Genomic DNA, 15,824 nt, shown 5'->3' on the forward strand with positions numbered 1-15,824 from the left:
CCGCCACATGCGCCAGACTGTTTACAGCGGCGGAACTGAAGAAGCTAGCTGTCTGTGTGAAACAGTGAAGTTAAATCGAGTTTGTTCATTTGAGTTTGCAGCTGTAAGTACACATATTCCTCGGCTAACATGCTTCTGTTTTGTCCGACCTGTGGGAACGTTTTAATTGTCGAGGAAGGGCAGAAGTGCATGAGGTTCGCCTGTAACACTTGTCCCTATGTACACAACATCACAAGAAAGGTAAAACAGCATGGCACGCGCACACACACACACACACACACACACACACACACACACACACACACACACACACACACACACACACACATTGTGTCATATCTGCAGTCAGTCATTCTGTGTTGGCTTTGTGTTGGAGACACTGCTCCTAGTCTCACAGGTGCATTTTGTTTTCTTGCTGCAGGTAAACAACAGAAAGTATCCCAAGTTAAAAGAGGTGGATGATGTTCTTGGTGGAGCTGCAGCTTGGGAAAACGTGGACTCAACTCCTGGTAAGTGACACTAAGTCAGGTTTCAGCTCTGGCGTCCCTTTCCTTGGGAAATTTGAGTGTAAACTTTAGTCTATGAACCCAAATCCCTCATTGTCTCTGTTTTATATTGCTCTGCTTTGTATTAGTATTCAGACTGTAATGCGCTGCTGCCCACATGACGGTACCCCTTACTTTGAATTGTAATACATGTTTTGTCTCATCAGTAATATCCAAGATCTCTACAGTGGTTTTTACTAACATAACAGTAAAAGGAAATTTGAGTTTATTAAGTTCAAATTTGCCCAGTTGTTTGCTGGGCAAGTCATGCGGTTTTTAAGAAAAAATAAGTAAATACAATGGGTGCAAATGTCCTGCAGTCAGTGACAGAGGCTGGCTTCTACAACAGGACAATGAGCAGGCCTCAAAATCCAACATGAACTACTTCAAGAAACATAAGCTGAAGCTGTTGGAGCAGCCATCATAGTCCCCTGATTTGAACATCATTGGAAACCTGTGGGTAGATCTTGAACATGCTGTGTGTAAAACAACTTAAAATATGTTGGAACTCAAAAGTGATCTGCATGAGGAGAAGGTGAAAACTCTTAGCTGGTGACAAAAAGTGTTTGCAAGCTGTGACATCTGCCAAAAGGAGGGGGTGGGGTCCAATTTGACATTTGAGCAGCCTTTTGCCACTGTATGGGTGTTTGATGCAGTATTTGAATGAGGCAGTGTCTCTCTACTAAAGCTGTCTTAATGCACTTTGGTACACACACTTTACTGCAAGCTGTCTATAAAATCCTCTCTATGAAAGCTCTTAATAATGGAGTGAACATATTCAGTAGAGTAGGGTCTGTTACTACACCGTCATCACGGTGGCAGAATATTGTGATAGTTACTTGGGTCACTCAGTCCTTTCTGATGTTGTAATTTGCCCACAGCAACACACACTAAACCTGTAACAAAATATGAAAGTCTAACTCAGTATTTCTGACTGACAAAGACCTTGATGTCACAAGGTGTGCATTATTCTGTGTGCAGTATTATATTGTATTTGATTAACTTCAGGTTATTTAATTTCATGTATCACCATCAAATTGCACCATTCATAACGTGTACAGAATTGCATGCAGTCCGATTTGTACAGTACAGTTGAGCTTTTTAGTAGACTGTCAGCAGAAACTAATCTCAAGTGTCTGTTTTACTTGGCTGATGAAGTTAGTTCTGATTCTAATGCTATCCCAAAAACCAGCTATTTTAAATACACACACAGACATTTGAATGTGACTTGCTGTTCATGGAAATGTTTCTTGTAAAAATTTGACTCACGACAGCTGATTTGTGTTCTCTTTATACTATAAACCAAATGCGTTAAACCCAGCAGTCCTTGTGATCCAGGAGTGACACTTTCCATTTGTCTCTGTTCTCAGAAACTTGTCCCAAGTGTGATCATCCTCGGGCGTATTTCATGCAGATTCAGACCAGATCAGCAGATGAACCAATGACGACTTTCTACAAATGCTGCAATGCCCAGTGTGGACATCGGTGGAGGGATTGACACCTTTTCTCTTTGAAAGTTTTAATGTATTTAATGCTCAAGTGGCATAGAGTATTCATCTTCGAGTCTTTATTTATTACCAACAGGCTCCGATTTTTGATTATTTCCAATTTGTGCACAGCTGGAGGCACTTTTCCTTTTGACTTTGCAGATTATAGTTACATACAGCATTCATTTTCTAGGCATAATGAAGTTTCCAGATAACATTAAAATGAGTTTCAATGAAAAATCATGTTCTGATTTTTATTGATAAAATAGTACCTGTATACAACAGTCAAACAAATTTTGACTTACATAGTTATACATATCACAGACATTTAGAGAGCAATGCAGACCAGCATTATCCACAACAATGGCATACTGTACTTTGTATTAAAAGTTCAATGCAATCCTTTAACTCAAAATGGACCCTCTTGCACAGCTTAGCTAGCTTCAAGAGAAAAAAAATCAAATGCACACAGAGTCAAGGAACTAACCAGTTAGAATTATTAATTTTGATGTGTGGCTCATGCAGTGCAACTCTGCACTCGGTGAGCAAAGGTGAACGGTAGATCGGGCATGCTGTGGTGATACAATGGTCCTTTCATTGTTAGTATTAATCTCAATGGAATCACAATGTCATTTTGCAAGATGACTGATACAATCATTTATTTTAAGCTTATTCTAGCAGAGAGATTACTTTTTTGTAATTACAATATTAGCCAAAAGACATCTGTATTTGTTAACTAACATGCATCTGAGCAATGCAGGTAATCTTAAAGGGCTGGTGCCATATTAAGAGGGTAACAGCCTAAATAGTGTTATGTGACAATGGTGCCACCACTTCTATTTGTCAACCAGTGTTTCTATTTTAAACTAGCTACCCGTTTACCTTGGCAGCAAAAATCAGCCAACAGCATTGATGAGAATATATGGCCAGACACAAGATTACCGAGATGTCCATGCATTGCATCTCCATCAGTAACAGTAAAAACCCTCTGTCTGCCAACTCTACTTCAATTCTACTATGGTCTGAATAAATGCCGGTATGGTGGGGTTCACCATAATGAGCTAACAACTAACCCAGTGAAAGCCAAACTTATACACTGCTTTCACTCATCTGATGAATTGTAAATCACATTTTTTCCCTCAGACAAACGATTCGTCTAGGATGATAGTTTCTAAGGATCTGTCAAGAGTGCAAAATATGAATTTCAACTTAAAGTGCAAATGTTAGCTTTATTTTCAAAATTAAGTACAGCATGGACAGAGGGTGTTGCTCAACTGTAAACCACTCAATATTTTGTTACTGCTCACTGAAGCCCAGAAGATTAATAAATATAGCAAGTAACGTCAATCTTGGGCATTTCCAAACAAGCAAATACATCCGCTTATCAAGCTGAAAATGGCTGGTTAATTTTGCTCACATTCAAAAAGGGATCATGATAAAAGGAAAAACTAAGCCTGTTAGAACAAAATTATCAGACATGGACAAAAATGTTCACAGTTGTTAAGATTAACTTGTTAAAATAGTGGATAAAATATTTGAAATAAATAAGAAAAAAAAATAATGCTAACCCAGCATGTTTGACTTCAAAATGCTTGCTTCTGAGCATGATTCACAGATGAATTCAAATAAATAAAGTGACCATTTTCACAGTTTTATCTAACTGAGGCCATCTGTCTATCCATTTTTTTTTTTTTTCCCCATTTACATGCATAACATCACAAGCCTTTTTTTCCTGGTTTCCATATAGGATCAGATGCACCTGTATGTCTGCTGCCTATCAACCTCTGAATGTTTTTGTGCCCTACATCCTCTGTAGTTCAGTGAGACATTTGTAAATTTTAAATGCATGTTTATACATGAAAGAACTATGCCGAAAGATATATATACAGTAAATATTCGGTGAACTCATGAGAAAACTGCACTTACAATTTAAGAGGGCTACACAACACTTTGCAAAAATGGGGGGAGAAAAAAGAGCTTTTCACTACCAGCAGGAGGAGCTGTGAGTTTATGTGTGTGCATGTACATGTCTCTGTAGCATACAGCTGTCGGTGGTTAGCATATACGCTTGTATGTGTAAATGTATCCCTTACAGTAAGGGCAGGTGTGTGTCACATCCTTGAGGTCATCAATCAGGCAGGGGATCAAGCAGCAGCCTAGATCACACCTGAAAATGAAGAACAGACAAAATATTAGATTTTATATTATTATAAATTCAAACATCTGAGAATGGTTTTATACATTCAGCACAAAGTAAAAAGTGTGTGTTCCAGTGGAAGAAAAAACATTATTTTGATTGCACACGACAACATCTAGAGATAGAAACACTGTCAGCACAACAGCAGCTTAGTGACATTGTTAAAGTGAGTGTATTCCCTATGTACATAGGGACAGGTGATGACTCCATGTTTACCCTGATCTGAATGAAATGAGGACGTGCAAGTCTAGATGTCTCACTGGAATATAGGCCACCGACAGCTCTGTATGCAAAATATGCCAGTGCATCATATACAACAGATAATGTTGACTGAAATAAGAATGAGTTGCCTACGCTCTTCTAACTCCAAATGCTTTCACTCGTAGGTGTTACTCCCTTTAGTCTTATGTGTGTGTGTGTATATATATAGGGTTTGAGGCCAACAAAAGTATTTCAAAATGCTACAAAACTCACCACAAACATGTTTTAGATTACCTTAATCAATCGGCTATCAAACCTCTTTCCTGCTTGTCTTCTGAAATGTGATCCACTTACCCTACAAAGAAGCAGAAGAGGCAGAAGAGAGTGTTCATGAGGCCGACATCGTGGGAGATGCGGGTGATGATTGCCTGCTGACAGTGCGGACACACAGTCTGCACTGGTGATGTCTGGAACATTTCCCCCTGCAGTACAGTCACAGTGGTGGCTGCCCCTGGAGGAGCCAGGACGGTCGCTGTGTGTCCTCCCATGTGGACAAAGTGACTGGGACCAGGGCCCATCTGTCCTGGCATCGGATGAGGAAAGTGACCTGGCGGCGGTGGGTAGGGGCCACCTGTCAGAACGAAAATAATTTTACAAACTTAAATGTCATGTGTTTTTTTTTATGAATTGAAGTATATACTGCGAGTATATACAGAACTGTACTCATAGGAGTTACCTTACAAATAAAAGGTTAAAAAGGTGAAAAAAAGCATTGATTTACATTCATCAGAAGGCTAGTTATTAGCTAACACATTAACCCCTGAGAACTTTACATGTAGCAATAATTTTGACAGCTTGTTTTGAAGCTTTACATGTTGATTTATATATGCTGACTGTCTGCTGTACCTTGAGGTGGCATTGGCATAGGCATAGGCATTGGCATGGGCCCTTCTCCGGGGACATGTGGGGGAAGGAAGCCTGGCTGTGAGGCCTCGTAAGGTGGAGGACCGTAGTCTGGAGGCAAGGGCAGTCCCTGTGGAGGACCAGTTCTTATAGGAACTGTTTCTGCAAAATAACACACAGAAAAAAGAAAACATATAATTGAAGACAGAGTCATCAAATAGAAAGAATTCACACTACATTATTCAATCTTACTTCTGAGTAGATAATATACAATTGCAACCATGATACATTGAAATGTAAGGGCCACCTTCAATATATACTTTATGATACCTACACATGTTACATTAATGTCATCAGAGGCATTCACAAAGATCACTGCTGTCTTGTGTGTCTGAACATAGGTTAAGATTCAGTCTCAAATTAACATGAAACCAAACTCTAACTACTACTCAGTTTGCACTGTTTGAACAGCGTGTTCGAGACAATTTTCTTCTTCATGAGGGTTCTGTGATTAGTGAAGGGCACTTTTTAACTAACACTGTCACTATTCTTAAGTCTCCATAATGAAAGTTTACTCAAGCTACAATGATTACATTGAGTGTCTAGAGGCATATTCTTGAATTGATCATCAATTTTTGATTTGATGAAGCAAAACTGACAAATTACAAAATTAATTTGTCATCAGAACTGATATTTGAAACATGAATTTCACAGAGTATGGAGATGAAAATTTAATCCAAAGATAAACTACTAACTTGCAACACTGGGTGATTCAAAATTATAACATAGCAAACCATATTTCTTTCAAACTAAACAAAGAACTACTGTACTGTATTGTACTATCTATTGATTTCACATTGAAAGAAGAAATTAAGTCAACACAAATACCGTAGCTGGGTGCTTTTTAACATTCATCACAATTCTGCATGTTTGGCTTTATTACCTGGTTGTCCATTCTTCTCCTCAATGAGCGGGGCACTGGGACCTCCGGGGTACGGAGGAGGAGGATCACTGGACATACTGGCCGGATGTCTGGACAGGGAGAGGGGATGGACACGGAGTTCCTCTCACAACTCTCCTGTGGACTTTCACTCTGTGAGAGTAAAATAAATAAATAATTAAAATATACAGTTTAAGTCCCATAGCTCATTACTCTCTGACACAAGCTTCTCCTGAGTCATAAATTGTTCCAACAACAGTCAGAGAGGCTAATGAGGTACATGGTGTAACTGCTGATGTCAGTTGGCACATGAACCAAGTTTAAGAACAAGCAAAATGTAGAGGCATTTTTACTGATTGCTGGTGTTAATGTTCTTTTGTTGCCCTGGTTTATTGGAGCTTACTGTCTCTTATTAGTAATCATAAAAACAATTCAACCTTTATTTTTATAGAGCTTTTCAAAACAAAGATATAAAATAATTTACAAATTGAAAGACAAAAAACAGACAATGACATCAATTAAAATGAATGTGTTCAATTATAGATTAAGCTATTTGTATGAAAGATCCAAAATGAAGTCATTAAAGAAGTCATAAATCGGTAAATATGCCAATTGATTAACATTAGCTTTTTAAGTAAAAGCAAACAAAGATTTTGTGCAAGATTGATTTCACTGATGGGAAAACATTAATTTTGTGTGGAAACTATGAATTTTATAACACCTGGTCATGAGATAGGATGTTGCAAGTTCAATCAATTAACAAAGATGACACTCCAGAGTAATGAAAGAGTACCCTGGAAATCATCAGTACAGTAAAGAAGGTATTAACAAAATCATCTTTAGGATTAAAAACAACTCTGGAGGCCTGAATGAAAAGAAAACACAAATAGAATGACAACAACAACACAAGTGAGAGCTCCTCCTGTCTCAGGGCTTCACTTTCAACAGGAAGCATGGTTTTCTCTTTGGCTAAATAATGCATGCCTTGGCTGAAATGCAGTGTTCAACAAATGTCTAAGAGAGAATAAAAACAGGGCAAATGGGGGGGATTTTACAGTCACATTTAAACTATTATTTTGCTATGATGACATCACTGTAGAGAGCTGCAGGGAAAGTTGAACATGGTTAAGAGCACTGTGAAACTGCTTGTCCCGTCGCTCAAAGAATTGTCGGCGAAAGCAACCGTTATTTCATAAGTTGAGGCTCTGTAAGTTTCTATCTGGTGAGTCGGTGAGATGACATGATGGTGTAGGATGTTACATTTCTAAATGAATCTATACATACTGAGATTATGTGTATACTGTAAACAAAGGTGCAATAACAGAAGACCTGTGCCCAACCTACAACAATACTAATATAAATACTACATTTACAACACTGTGCCGAATTTCACCGAGTCATTCATTGTGTCACAAACATGTTGTTGTTTTTCTGTGGTTATTTCAGGGGCTATATATAGTGTAGTGTGGGATTACTGCCCAGCAATTACACATAATATGTACAGTAATATGTTTAACTGTGGGTGCATCTTAAATAACTGGTTGACAAGAAAACAGGTGTTTACCTGGTACTACCCGGAAGAGAAAGATTCCACCATAGGAATCTGGCAACCTGTAATATGATTGGGAAAAAAAACATTGAAACGAGAAGGGTACTCTGAAAGCTCAGACCCCGCCAAGGCAACATAAACACACAACATACAACAGACATCAGAGGAAAAAATTCAAATTCACAGTAACTGATCTGGATCTGCCCAAAATCTAGTGGGTTCTTCCCCAACCCATGCCCTGACATCCACCAAATTCAGTGCACATCGGCTCAGAACTTTTTGCGTAATCCTGCTGACAAACAAACCAACAAACAGACAAAAGAAAATTTCCTTGGAAGACGTAATAACAATGGACAGAGTTGACTATACAGAGGAAAGAGTTTCTAACACCCTGGTGGATGTCATTCTGTGAAATTTCAACAGTATTATTTTTTTCTATAACGATGTTACTTTAGTGGCTAACGTGCAGCCCAAAATCAAAACTCAAACTCCGTGCTTTATCCTCACCAGAACTGCCCTCCGAGCTCACGTAAATAACGCAGCAGACCAACTTAAAAACAAGTGTGAAACATCATCACAATAACAAGATTTACTGTGTGTGGCTGTTAGGAAAAATACTCAAAGTTTGCTGGGGGGCATTGCTCCTACATTAATGCTAACGCTTCTCAGCTAAGCAGCTACCTCGCTAAAGCTAGCTGATGTTTTTTTTTTTTTTTAATCCTTTCCCAGATAATCCAGCTCAAAACTACTTGCACAACTAACCATGAATAACTTAGTTGCGCAATGGAGGCTGACGGAAGCCAGCATTTATGTTAATTTAAACTGGGGTGCATATCTAGTACAGGTATTTAACATTATTATTATTACTCATATTAACGTTTACCGACACGCTAGCTAAGAGAGATAACGCGACGTGATGTTAACCTTACCAGGGTCTGTTTACTGACAGGTGGACGATAATTTCTCTCATCTAGCTCGTGTAATAGATTTAGGAGCAACTGAAAGCGAATGTTAATTTGTACTTAGCTGGTAAAGTAACGTGACAGACAAGGATATGTTTGTTCAGCTAAAGCAAAGCATGTTTGCTAACAGTCGTTAGCTAGCTAGCTAGCGAGCTAGCGTCGCCAATCTAAACACAGAAATAGCAGACTACAGATAAAGCCAGAAACTTTCACATTAACTGACTAATTGTCTGGAACATTGTGAAACATTGTTTTTGCTCACGACTGTCATGTTGCAGTTGTCAGTGTAGTGAAAGTCACATTACCTGGTAATGGGAAAAACGCAGCCTGCCCGCGGTGTAACTGAAGTTTGTTTGACGTTAGCAGCTCCAATATCCGCTGAGACGGATTAACTCCTCACGTCAGTAATCATCATTAACACAGACACAAAAATTACTCCAATAAAAATGTGACAAATGTGTTCAAAAGATTGAACATACATAAGAGCAGGGATGTAATACCAGTGCTTTTATAAGAAACCACACGTTACATTCTTTCATTTAAATCAATGCACGTATTTTCTTATGATTTAAGTTGTACATTATCTTTTAAACAGACACATAATTTAAAAAAAACAATAGCAACAAAATGATCATGAACTGTTCTTTATGCTCTTTATTATTTGTTGTCACAGTCGACCTGACTGTATTTAGAATCGAGTACCCCACCACCACCACCACCACCACCACCCCCGCGAGGAAATGCAACACTACTGTTAATAATAAAACACAGTGTTAATAATACAACTGCTGTTAATATAATTGTGAACACCCCATTATCAGATATTATTTTAATGGCAGTAAAAGTTTTGGATAACAATTTAGTGTGGAGACCAGTCTATTCTTTGGCAGAACAGGAGATAATTTATTTATCATGAATGTTGACTGCCCTCCAGCGGTCACAGTGAGGAACCGCAACACTACATTAAATCAATAGCTGACACTCACCTGTGTGAGCTGGCCAGTTAGCACACCTGTTCTTCTGCTGCTACTCAGCTCAGCAAATTAAAGAAAATTAAAAAGAAAACGCAGTAATCCGATTTGCATTTTCATTTCCACATACTCATGTGGGCGTTCTATGATCATATTAAAATGAAAATTGAAAAGCTGTTGATAATTAATTTTCAGATACTTAACCTGCTCTACAGTGGACAATATTCAAATATAATACGCAAACATTGCCCTCAGTTCATTGCACTTACATTTACATGTCACTACGCTCTTTTCAGGTCTAATGAAAATGAAAATGCAATCAGTCCTCTCATCAAAGGATGTCATCAGTTAGGATGTTACTTCGTTGTCATCTGTTTGTCTGTTTGGGGCAGTGGCAGCGGCTTGTTTTACCAGGGCATAAATGACACAAAGATCCACTGTGATATGCAGTATTTAGTGTTATTGGAAACTTTGTAGCTGTGAGGATGAGTGAAACAGAAATCTTTCAGAACAGTTGAACAGCTACTCCCCACTCTGTGTGATGTCACTCACTCTAGCTGTAAACATTCCACCACAATAAAACTAATGTAAAAACCTAGAGAGGACCAGAAACATTCATGAATATTGAACTGTCACTTTATAAAAGCTATGGGATTTCAAAGTTGGATACAACCAAAAATGACAGAATGTTTCTGAACACTTTGATTTTTGAATAGAGTTTCTACCTGAAAGTATGAATGAGTTAAAAGGGGTTGAAAAATACATAAAAAGTTGTTTAAAACTAGAGATTGTTAACATTCCATCCATTCATCTCACTGAGAAAAAAGTGGGATTGTGTTTGCAGCAAAGATACATACTTCTATACATACTTCTTAATCATACATTGAGTAGTACATATTCCTAATGCAGTTCTTCATTGTGACCACTGGATTAAACATTCATCTTTTCTGATTCAGATTAACTACCTACACCTCCTGGTGTCAAGCATACACTGTATCAAGGAAGGCACAATACTATACCATCAAAAACATTTGAAAATCATAGTAATTATTAGGCTATAGGGTTTTTTGTTATGGTTAATAAATCATTTAGGTGAATTATTTCTGTGATATCTATGAAGAAGTAGTAGGCCTACTAATGCTTCATAGATCTGTCATAAGTCCTTTTGTAACTCCAGACTTCATTATTGTAGTACCCTTTATTAATGATTTAATAAGATTCATAAGCGACTCACTACCTTTTTCTGGTGGCTTTATTACAAAGTGAGAAACCCATTAGCCTTTAACACTTGTGTTGCACTGGAGGATGATTTTCCACAACCTGGCAACCCAAGGGTTGTTGTTATCAATGGAATATAACTGAGATGTAAAGCATTCGTGACGATTCATTTACAATTAATAAATCCATTAGTTACAGTTTATGAAACCTCCATAAATGGCACCTAAGTGGTACCTCTTTAATACAGATAATATTTATAGTGGTACTGACATGATTATACCATTATTGATATATTTTATATATTGATACTTTTAAAGAATAGTTGAAATGATATATCCTTTCGATTCTCTCATTCTATTGCAGTTATATTTCACTCTTAGTTTCTTTCTGACCCCTTCACCCCTTCCCCTCGCTGACCTTACTCCGTGCTCCCACCGGGCGGTCCCTTGACACAGGGCGAACGCCCTGACTTTCTGGGAACGCTTGGAGACAGCCAATCAGGTTGACTCCCTGCTACGTTAGCACAGCTCGGCCAAAACAACAGCCCGTCGCCCGACGCTTTCTATTTCCTGTTAGCATTTACAGCATAGTCACCGACTAACTAAACGCGTAAAATGTTAAACTAACGAAAACTTTTATCTTTCGTTGATGTTATCTGTGTTTTGGCGTTAGCGTGCACTGAAGGCAAAGCTAATCGGAGCTGCTGTCGCGCCGTTAGCCGCCAAGTTGATAGCTAACCGTAGCTAACATCGGCGATCCAGCAGGGAAAGATGGGGTCCATCCTGAGTCGCAGAATCGCTGGTGTTGAGGATATCGATATCCAGGCCAACTCGGCCTATCGATTTCCACCTAAATCTGGTGAGTGATCAGTAGTGTCTCTTGGCTGAATTCAAATTCCACATAATCATTGATCTCCTAAAGCAAGAGCAAACGCTGAGGCACCGAGCTCTTCCTACCTCCTCAGGTTTTAATTACTTTATTTTTGACGTTGATTCTCGTCAGCTGTATAGTTCGATAATGACTGCGTGTGAACGCATAAACATTTGATACATTTGACTGTTTTTCTGCAGATAGGTCACACATTACTCAGGCAATCTTGTGAGATTTACAGTAGTCTTACTATATATCGGACACTGCCGGTTTAAGCAAGTTTGTTTATTATTAAGTTCTTACAGCATCATGATCACAATAAACGAATCACCGTGCGATCAACGTCAAAACTCAGTGTACCGATTTCAATTATGTTTTTTTAAACACTTTAAACGGATGCTACAAGAACTGAAGGGTAAAAGATGCTGACATCCAGAGACATGACACACACGTCAACATATGTTTTTCAGCTTTCAAAACAAAGACCTTCAAGGCTCATTTTCCCGTTAGTATGTTATGTCAAAGACATTTATAATAGTTGTGTTGTAGCCATAAGCCTTACGTTTCAATGACCCTTTCGCTTTGTTATTAAAGTATCTTCAGATAGTGTAAACTCAGTGTGGGGGCAGGTATGTCCATGTGAGACCAACAAGTTAAATCCCACCAAAACAATCAGACATTTTATTGTTAACTGGCCTTTCAGCTTGTCAAATAATCCTCTGAATATCGGTACACACCTATGAGGATTAATGCAGTGATAACGCAGTTACTGGAAATCCTGTATTCTTGTTTTTGGATGGTTAAAATGACTAAACTTAAAAATCTTGTTTACATATATAAATGTGAATAATGTTCATGCTACAGCTCATGCTCAATGCTATATGTAGGGGTAATTTTTGGGCTGGTGTTGTTGCCTAATATGTAACTATGTAATACGTTCCTACCCCATCAATTCAACCTAGCAGCCTTTATTTACTTTTTTTCTCAGCTGAATTACAAACCATTGTGTGAAATACTCATATTACACTTCACTTTCATTGTACAGCTAAACCATTTTATTTTTACACAAACCATTTGAAGTAACTGCATATAAATTGAGTTGTTGTTTACACTGACGGAGAGATTCCTTTTTAAAGAATTGTACCAAAAAATACCTAAAATAATAAGGAAATGTAGCAGTTTCATGTTCACACTTCCTTTCTTATTCATCTTTTTTTTTTCTTTTGTCCTCAGGGAATTATTTTGCGAGCCACTTCTTCATGGGGGGAGAGAAATTCGACACACCACATCCAGAGGGATACCTTTTTGGAGAAAACATGGACCTGAATTTCCTTGGAAATAGGCCAGTGCAGGTGAAAACTGATGTTTCTACATGTTTTAATGATCTGAAAATTCAATACTGTATATTTTCCACAAATGTAAAACTACCATGATGTAGTTCTAAATTTATTGAGTAATTAATCAAACAATATCGATAATTTCAAATCACATCATCATTCATATTGCTGTTATTATTTGACTAGTTTCCATATGTGACACCTGCACCCCACGAGCCTGTGAAAACCCTGAGGAGTCTGGTCAACATTAGAAAGGACTCCTTGCGTTTGGTCAGGTAAAGACTGCAAGGCAGTATAATGATACAAATCACAGTGAGAGTAAAGAACTGTTTTAAAGAAAAGAGTTTCTCATATGGTGATGTAATGCTTGTCAAACCTCTTGATCCTAGGTATAAAGATGACTCTGACACACCGGTGGAGGATGGTGAAAAACCAAAGGTCCAGTATGGAGTGGAGTTCACCTTTGATGCTGATGCTCGGGTGGCCATCACCCTTTACTGCCAGGCGTTTGAGGAGTTCTCCAATGGGATGGCAGTGTAAGAATTTAATCAATTTCTTAAATCTGATCAAGCTTTAGAAAATTATAGCACAAACAGCTACTTAAAAATGAACTTAGCTGGTCTTTTAATCATTGAATCTAAACATCACATTTAAATCCATTTATGAATCCTGTCTGAATTAAACATAGGGCACTTAGTATCTGTCTGTGAGATGATTAGTTGTTAAGATTTTTATCAGATCAATTCAATTGACACCGCAGCTTCATTTTAGTGTAAAACATTGTGTCAGTGACTTTTAAACTCTGTTATATGGGTAGTGAGATTCAAGCATTAGAGCACAAAGACTAGAATAGATACGGCAGGTCCTTAGCAACCACTAGTCACCATGGATACTGCAGATAAGACTAAGAAGATGAAAGAAATACTTCATACTGAAGTCATTGTTTTATGACGGGACTGAATTACTGATTCATTTTTTCTGGGATCAAAATGATCAGACATTGCTACTGTTGTACTGTACAGTTTTCTTTGTTTTCATTTTATCTAGAAACTCAGTCAGTGATGGTGTCAGGACTCCATCATCTTCCTGCACACTGACCATTTTTCTCTATATCATATTGTATTTAGGTACAGTCCTAAGGATCCATCAATGGTCTCTGAAACTGTGCATTACAAGCGAGGGGTGAGCCAACAGTTCTCCATGCCATCTTTCAAAATAGATTTCAGCGAGTGGAAAGAGGAAGATGTAAGTATCTGCAGCAATTGGTAGAGATTATTACTGGATCACACATCACAAAAATAAATTGTATTTTTGATATTGGTTTATGTTGGTAAATATCTCCTATATACATTTAAATGGCACACTTTTTTCCAATGCATCAGCACAGGATTTGAATTATTACACACGGATACTCTGAGGCACCATACTTGTTTACAACTGCAACTTCATTGAAATGTATCTTTTCCCTTAAAGCTGAACTTTGACCTTGACCGAGGAGTGTTTCCCATGGTTATCCAGGCTGTGGTTGATGAAGGAGATGGTAGGTTACTAGGGTTGCATAACAATCATGACAATACATGTTTTATACTGAGACTAAAATAGTCACTGGATCAGCTTTTCTATTAACCTTGACACTTTTTTGTTTTGTTTTGTTTTTCAAGATTGCCTTGGACATGCTCATGTACTTTTGGCAGCATTTGAAAGAGTAAGTACACATCCATATAAAAGAAAATCATTTTAATCTGGATAAAACTAAAACTAAATTTTTATATGAGCTTTAACATGTTTATGTTTTTTCTTTTTACCTCCAGCACGTTGATGGCAGTTTCTCGGTCAAACCTCTGAAGCAGAAACAAATTGTAAGTTTATAAAGGTTCTTATTTCAGTATTGACAATATTCTTATTCATGTTCTGCTTTAGATTTTTTAATCACATACCAGTGCAGTCAGTCATTTATGAAGCACAGCAGGCTGTTAATGCAGCGTGGGCCAGGTGAAAGATGGATGTTTAAGGACATGGGGTCGACATTCTGGAAACAGCGCAGGCAGATTGCTCTAAATGAAATATAACTATTTTTAGTATTCCAGTCGCATTCTGTTTTGATCCTCATACCATCTGCAGCTTTTGAAAGACCTACACGCCACAAAAATCTGTGCCGAGACCCCTGGGAGTCTGGCAATAACATAGATCTCATAAGTAGACATCGAACGTAAACTTAGATTACAAGAATCTCAAGGTACTGTTGTAGTTTTAAGATTGTATATAACATTCAGCAGTGAACTATATGTAACACTTTTTGTGTTTCACTGCTCTCATACCTCTCTAAAATAAAAATAAAATATGAACACAAGACTATATGTTATACATTTTTGCTCGCTAAGCCCCTTGGAAATTTCTGTTCCTTGATCTTTTCAGGTGGACCGTGTGAGCTACCTCTTACAGGAGATCTATGGGATTGAAAACAAAAACAACCAAGAAACCAAGGTTTGAGTGGTCGTGTTACCTCATACTTGAATCGCAATGCCTTAAACGTGTCGTGTTTTTTTTGTGCGGCTTACGGTTATATTTTTCTTTTTCTAGCCCTCCGATGATGAGAACAGTGACAACAGCAACGAATGTGTTGTGTGTCTGTCAGACCTGCGAG

At 38.0% G+C, this 15,824-nt stretch overlaps 3 protein-coding genes across 3 annotated transcripts in view; 2 read left to right on the forward strand and 1 right to left on the reverse strand.

Annotated features, from left to right (window-relative positions):
* Position 1: 1 nt before the first annotated feature.
* Positions 2 to 3,692, forward strand: polr3k (polymerase (RNA) III (DNA directed) polypeptide K). Its single transcript, XM_023413922.2, has 3 exons — positions 2 to 240; positions 422 to 509; positions 1,916 to 3,692. The coding sequence occupies exons 1-3, from the start codon at positions 130 to 132 to the stop codon at positions 2,041 to 2,043; spliced, it is 327 nt and encodes a 108-aa protein (XP_023269690.1). The 5' UTR covers positions 2 to 129; the 3' UTR covers positions 2,044 to 3,692.
* On the reverse strand, positions 2,273 to 9,169 carry cdip1 (cell death-inducing p53 target 1). The gene is made up of 6 exons (XM_023413921.2): positions 9,090 to 9,169; positions 7,838 to 7,884; positions 6,277 to 6,426; positions 5,337 to 5,495; positions 4,785 to 5,061; positions 2,273 to 4,199 (listed from the first exon to the last, which is right to left on the reverse strand). The coding sequence occupies exons 3-6, from the start codon at positions 6,350 to 6,352 to the stop codon at positions 4,088 to 4,090; spliced, it is 624 nt and encodes a 207-aa protein (XP_023269689.1). The 5' UTR covers positions 6,353 to 6,426; positions 7,838 to 7,884; positions 9,090 to 9,169; the 3' UTR covers positions 2,273 to 4,087.
* A 2,297-nt stretch (positions 9,170 to 11,466) lies between these two features.
* The window catches only part of mgrn1b (mahogunin, ring finger 1b), a 9,110-nt gene continuing 4,752 nt past the window's right edge, over positions 11,467 to 15,824 (forward strand). Inside the window, exons 1-10 of the mRNA XM_023413895.2 lie at positions 11,467 to 11,831; positions 13,077 to 13,195; positions 13,367 to 13,455; positions 13,570 to 13,716; positions 14,308 to 14,425; positions 14,654 to 14,720; positions 14,842 to 14,885; positions 14,992 to 15,039; positions 15,596 to 15,664; positions 15,761 to 15,824. Of these exons, the coding sequence (XP_023269663.1) occupies positions 11,744 to 11,831; positions 13,077 to 13,195; positions 13,367 to 13,455; positions 13,570 to 13,716; positions 14,308 to 14,425; positions 14,654 to 14,720; positions 14,842 to 14,885; positions 14,992 to 15,039; positions 15,596 to 15,664; positions 15,761 to 15,824 (853 nt within the window). The 5' untranslated portion in view covers positions 11,467 to 11,743. The remainder of the gene's footprint in view (positions 11,832 to 13,076; positions 13,196 to 13,366; positions 13,456 to 13,569; positions 13,717 to 14,307; positions 14,426 to 14,653; positions 14,721 to 14,841; positions 14,886 to 14,991; positions 15,040 to 15,595; positions 15,665 to 15,760) is intronic.

Source organism: Seriola lalandi, unplaced genomic scaffold (genome assembly GCF_002814215.2).
Source record: "Seriola lalandi dorsalis isolate HSWRI2012SDOR001 ecotype SW California unplaced genomic scaffold, Sedor1 jcf7180002054519, whole genome shotgun sequence".
NCBI classification, from domain to species: domain Eukaryota; kingdom Metazoa; phylum Chordata; class Actinopteri; order Carangiformes; family Carangidae; genus Seriola; species Seriola lalandi.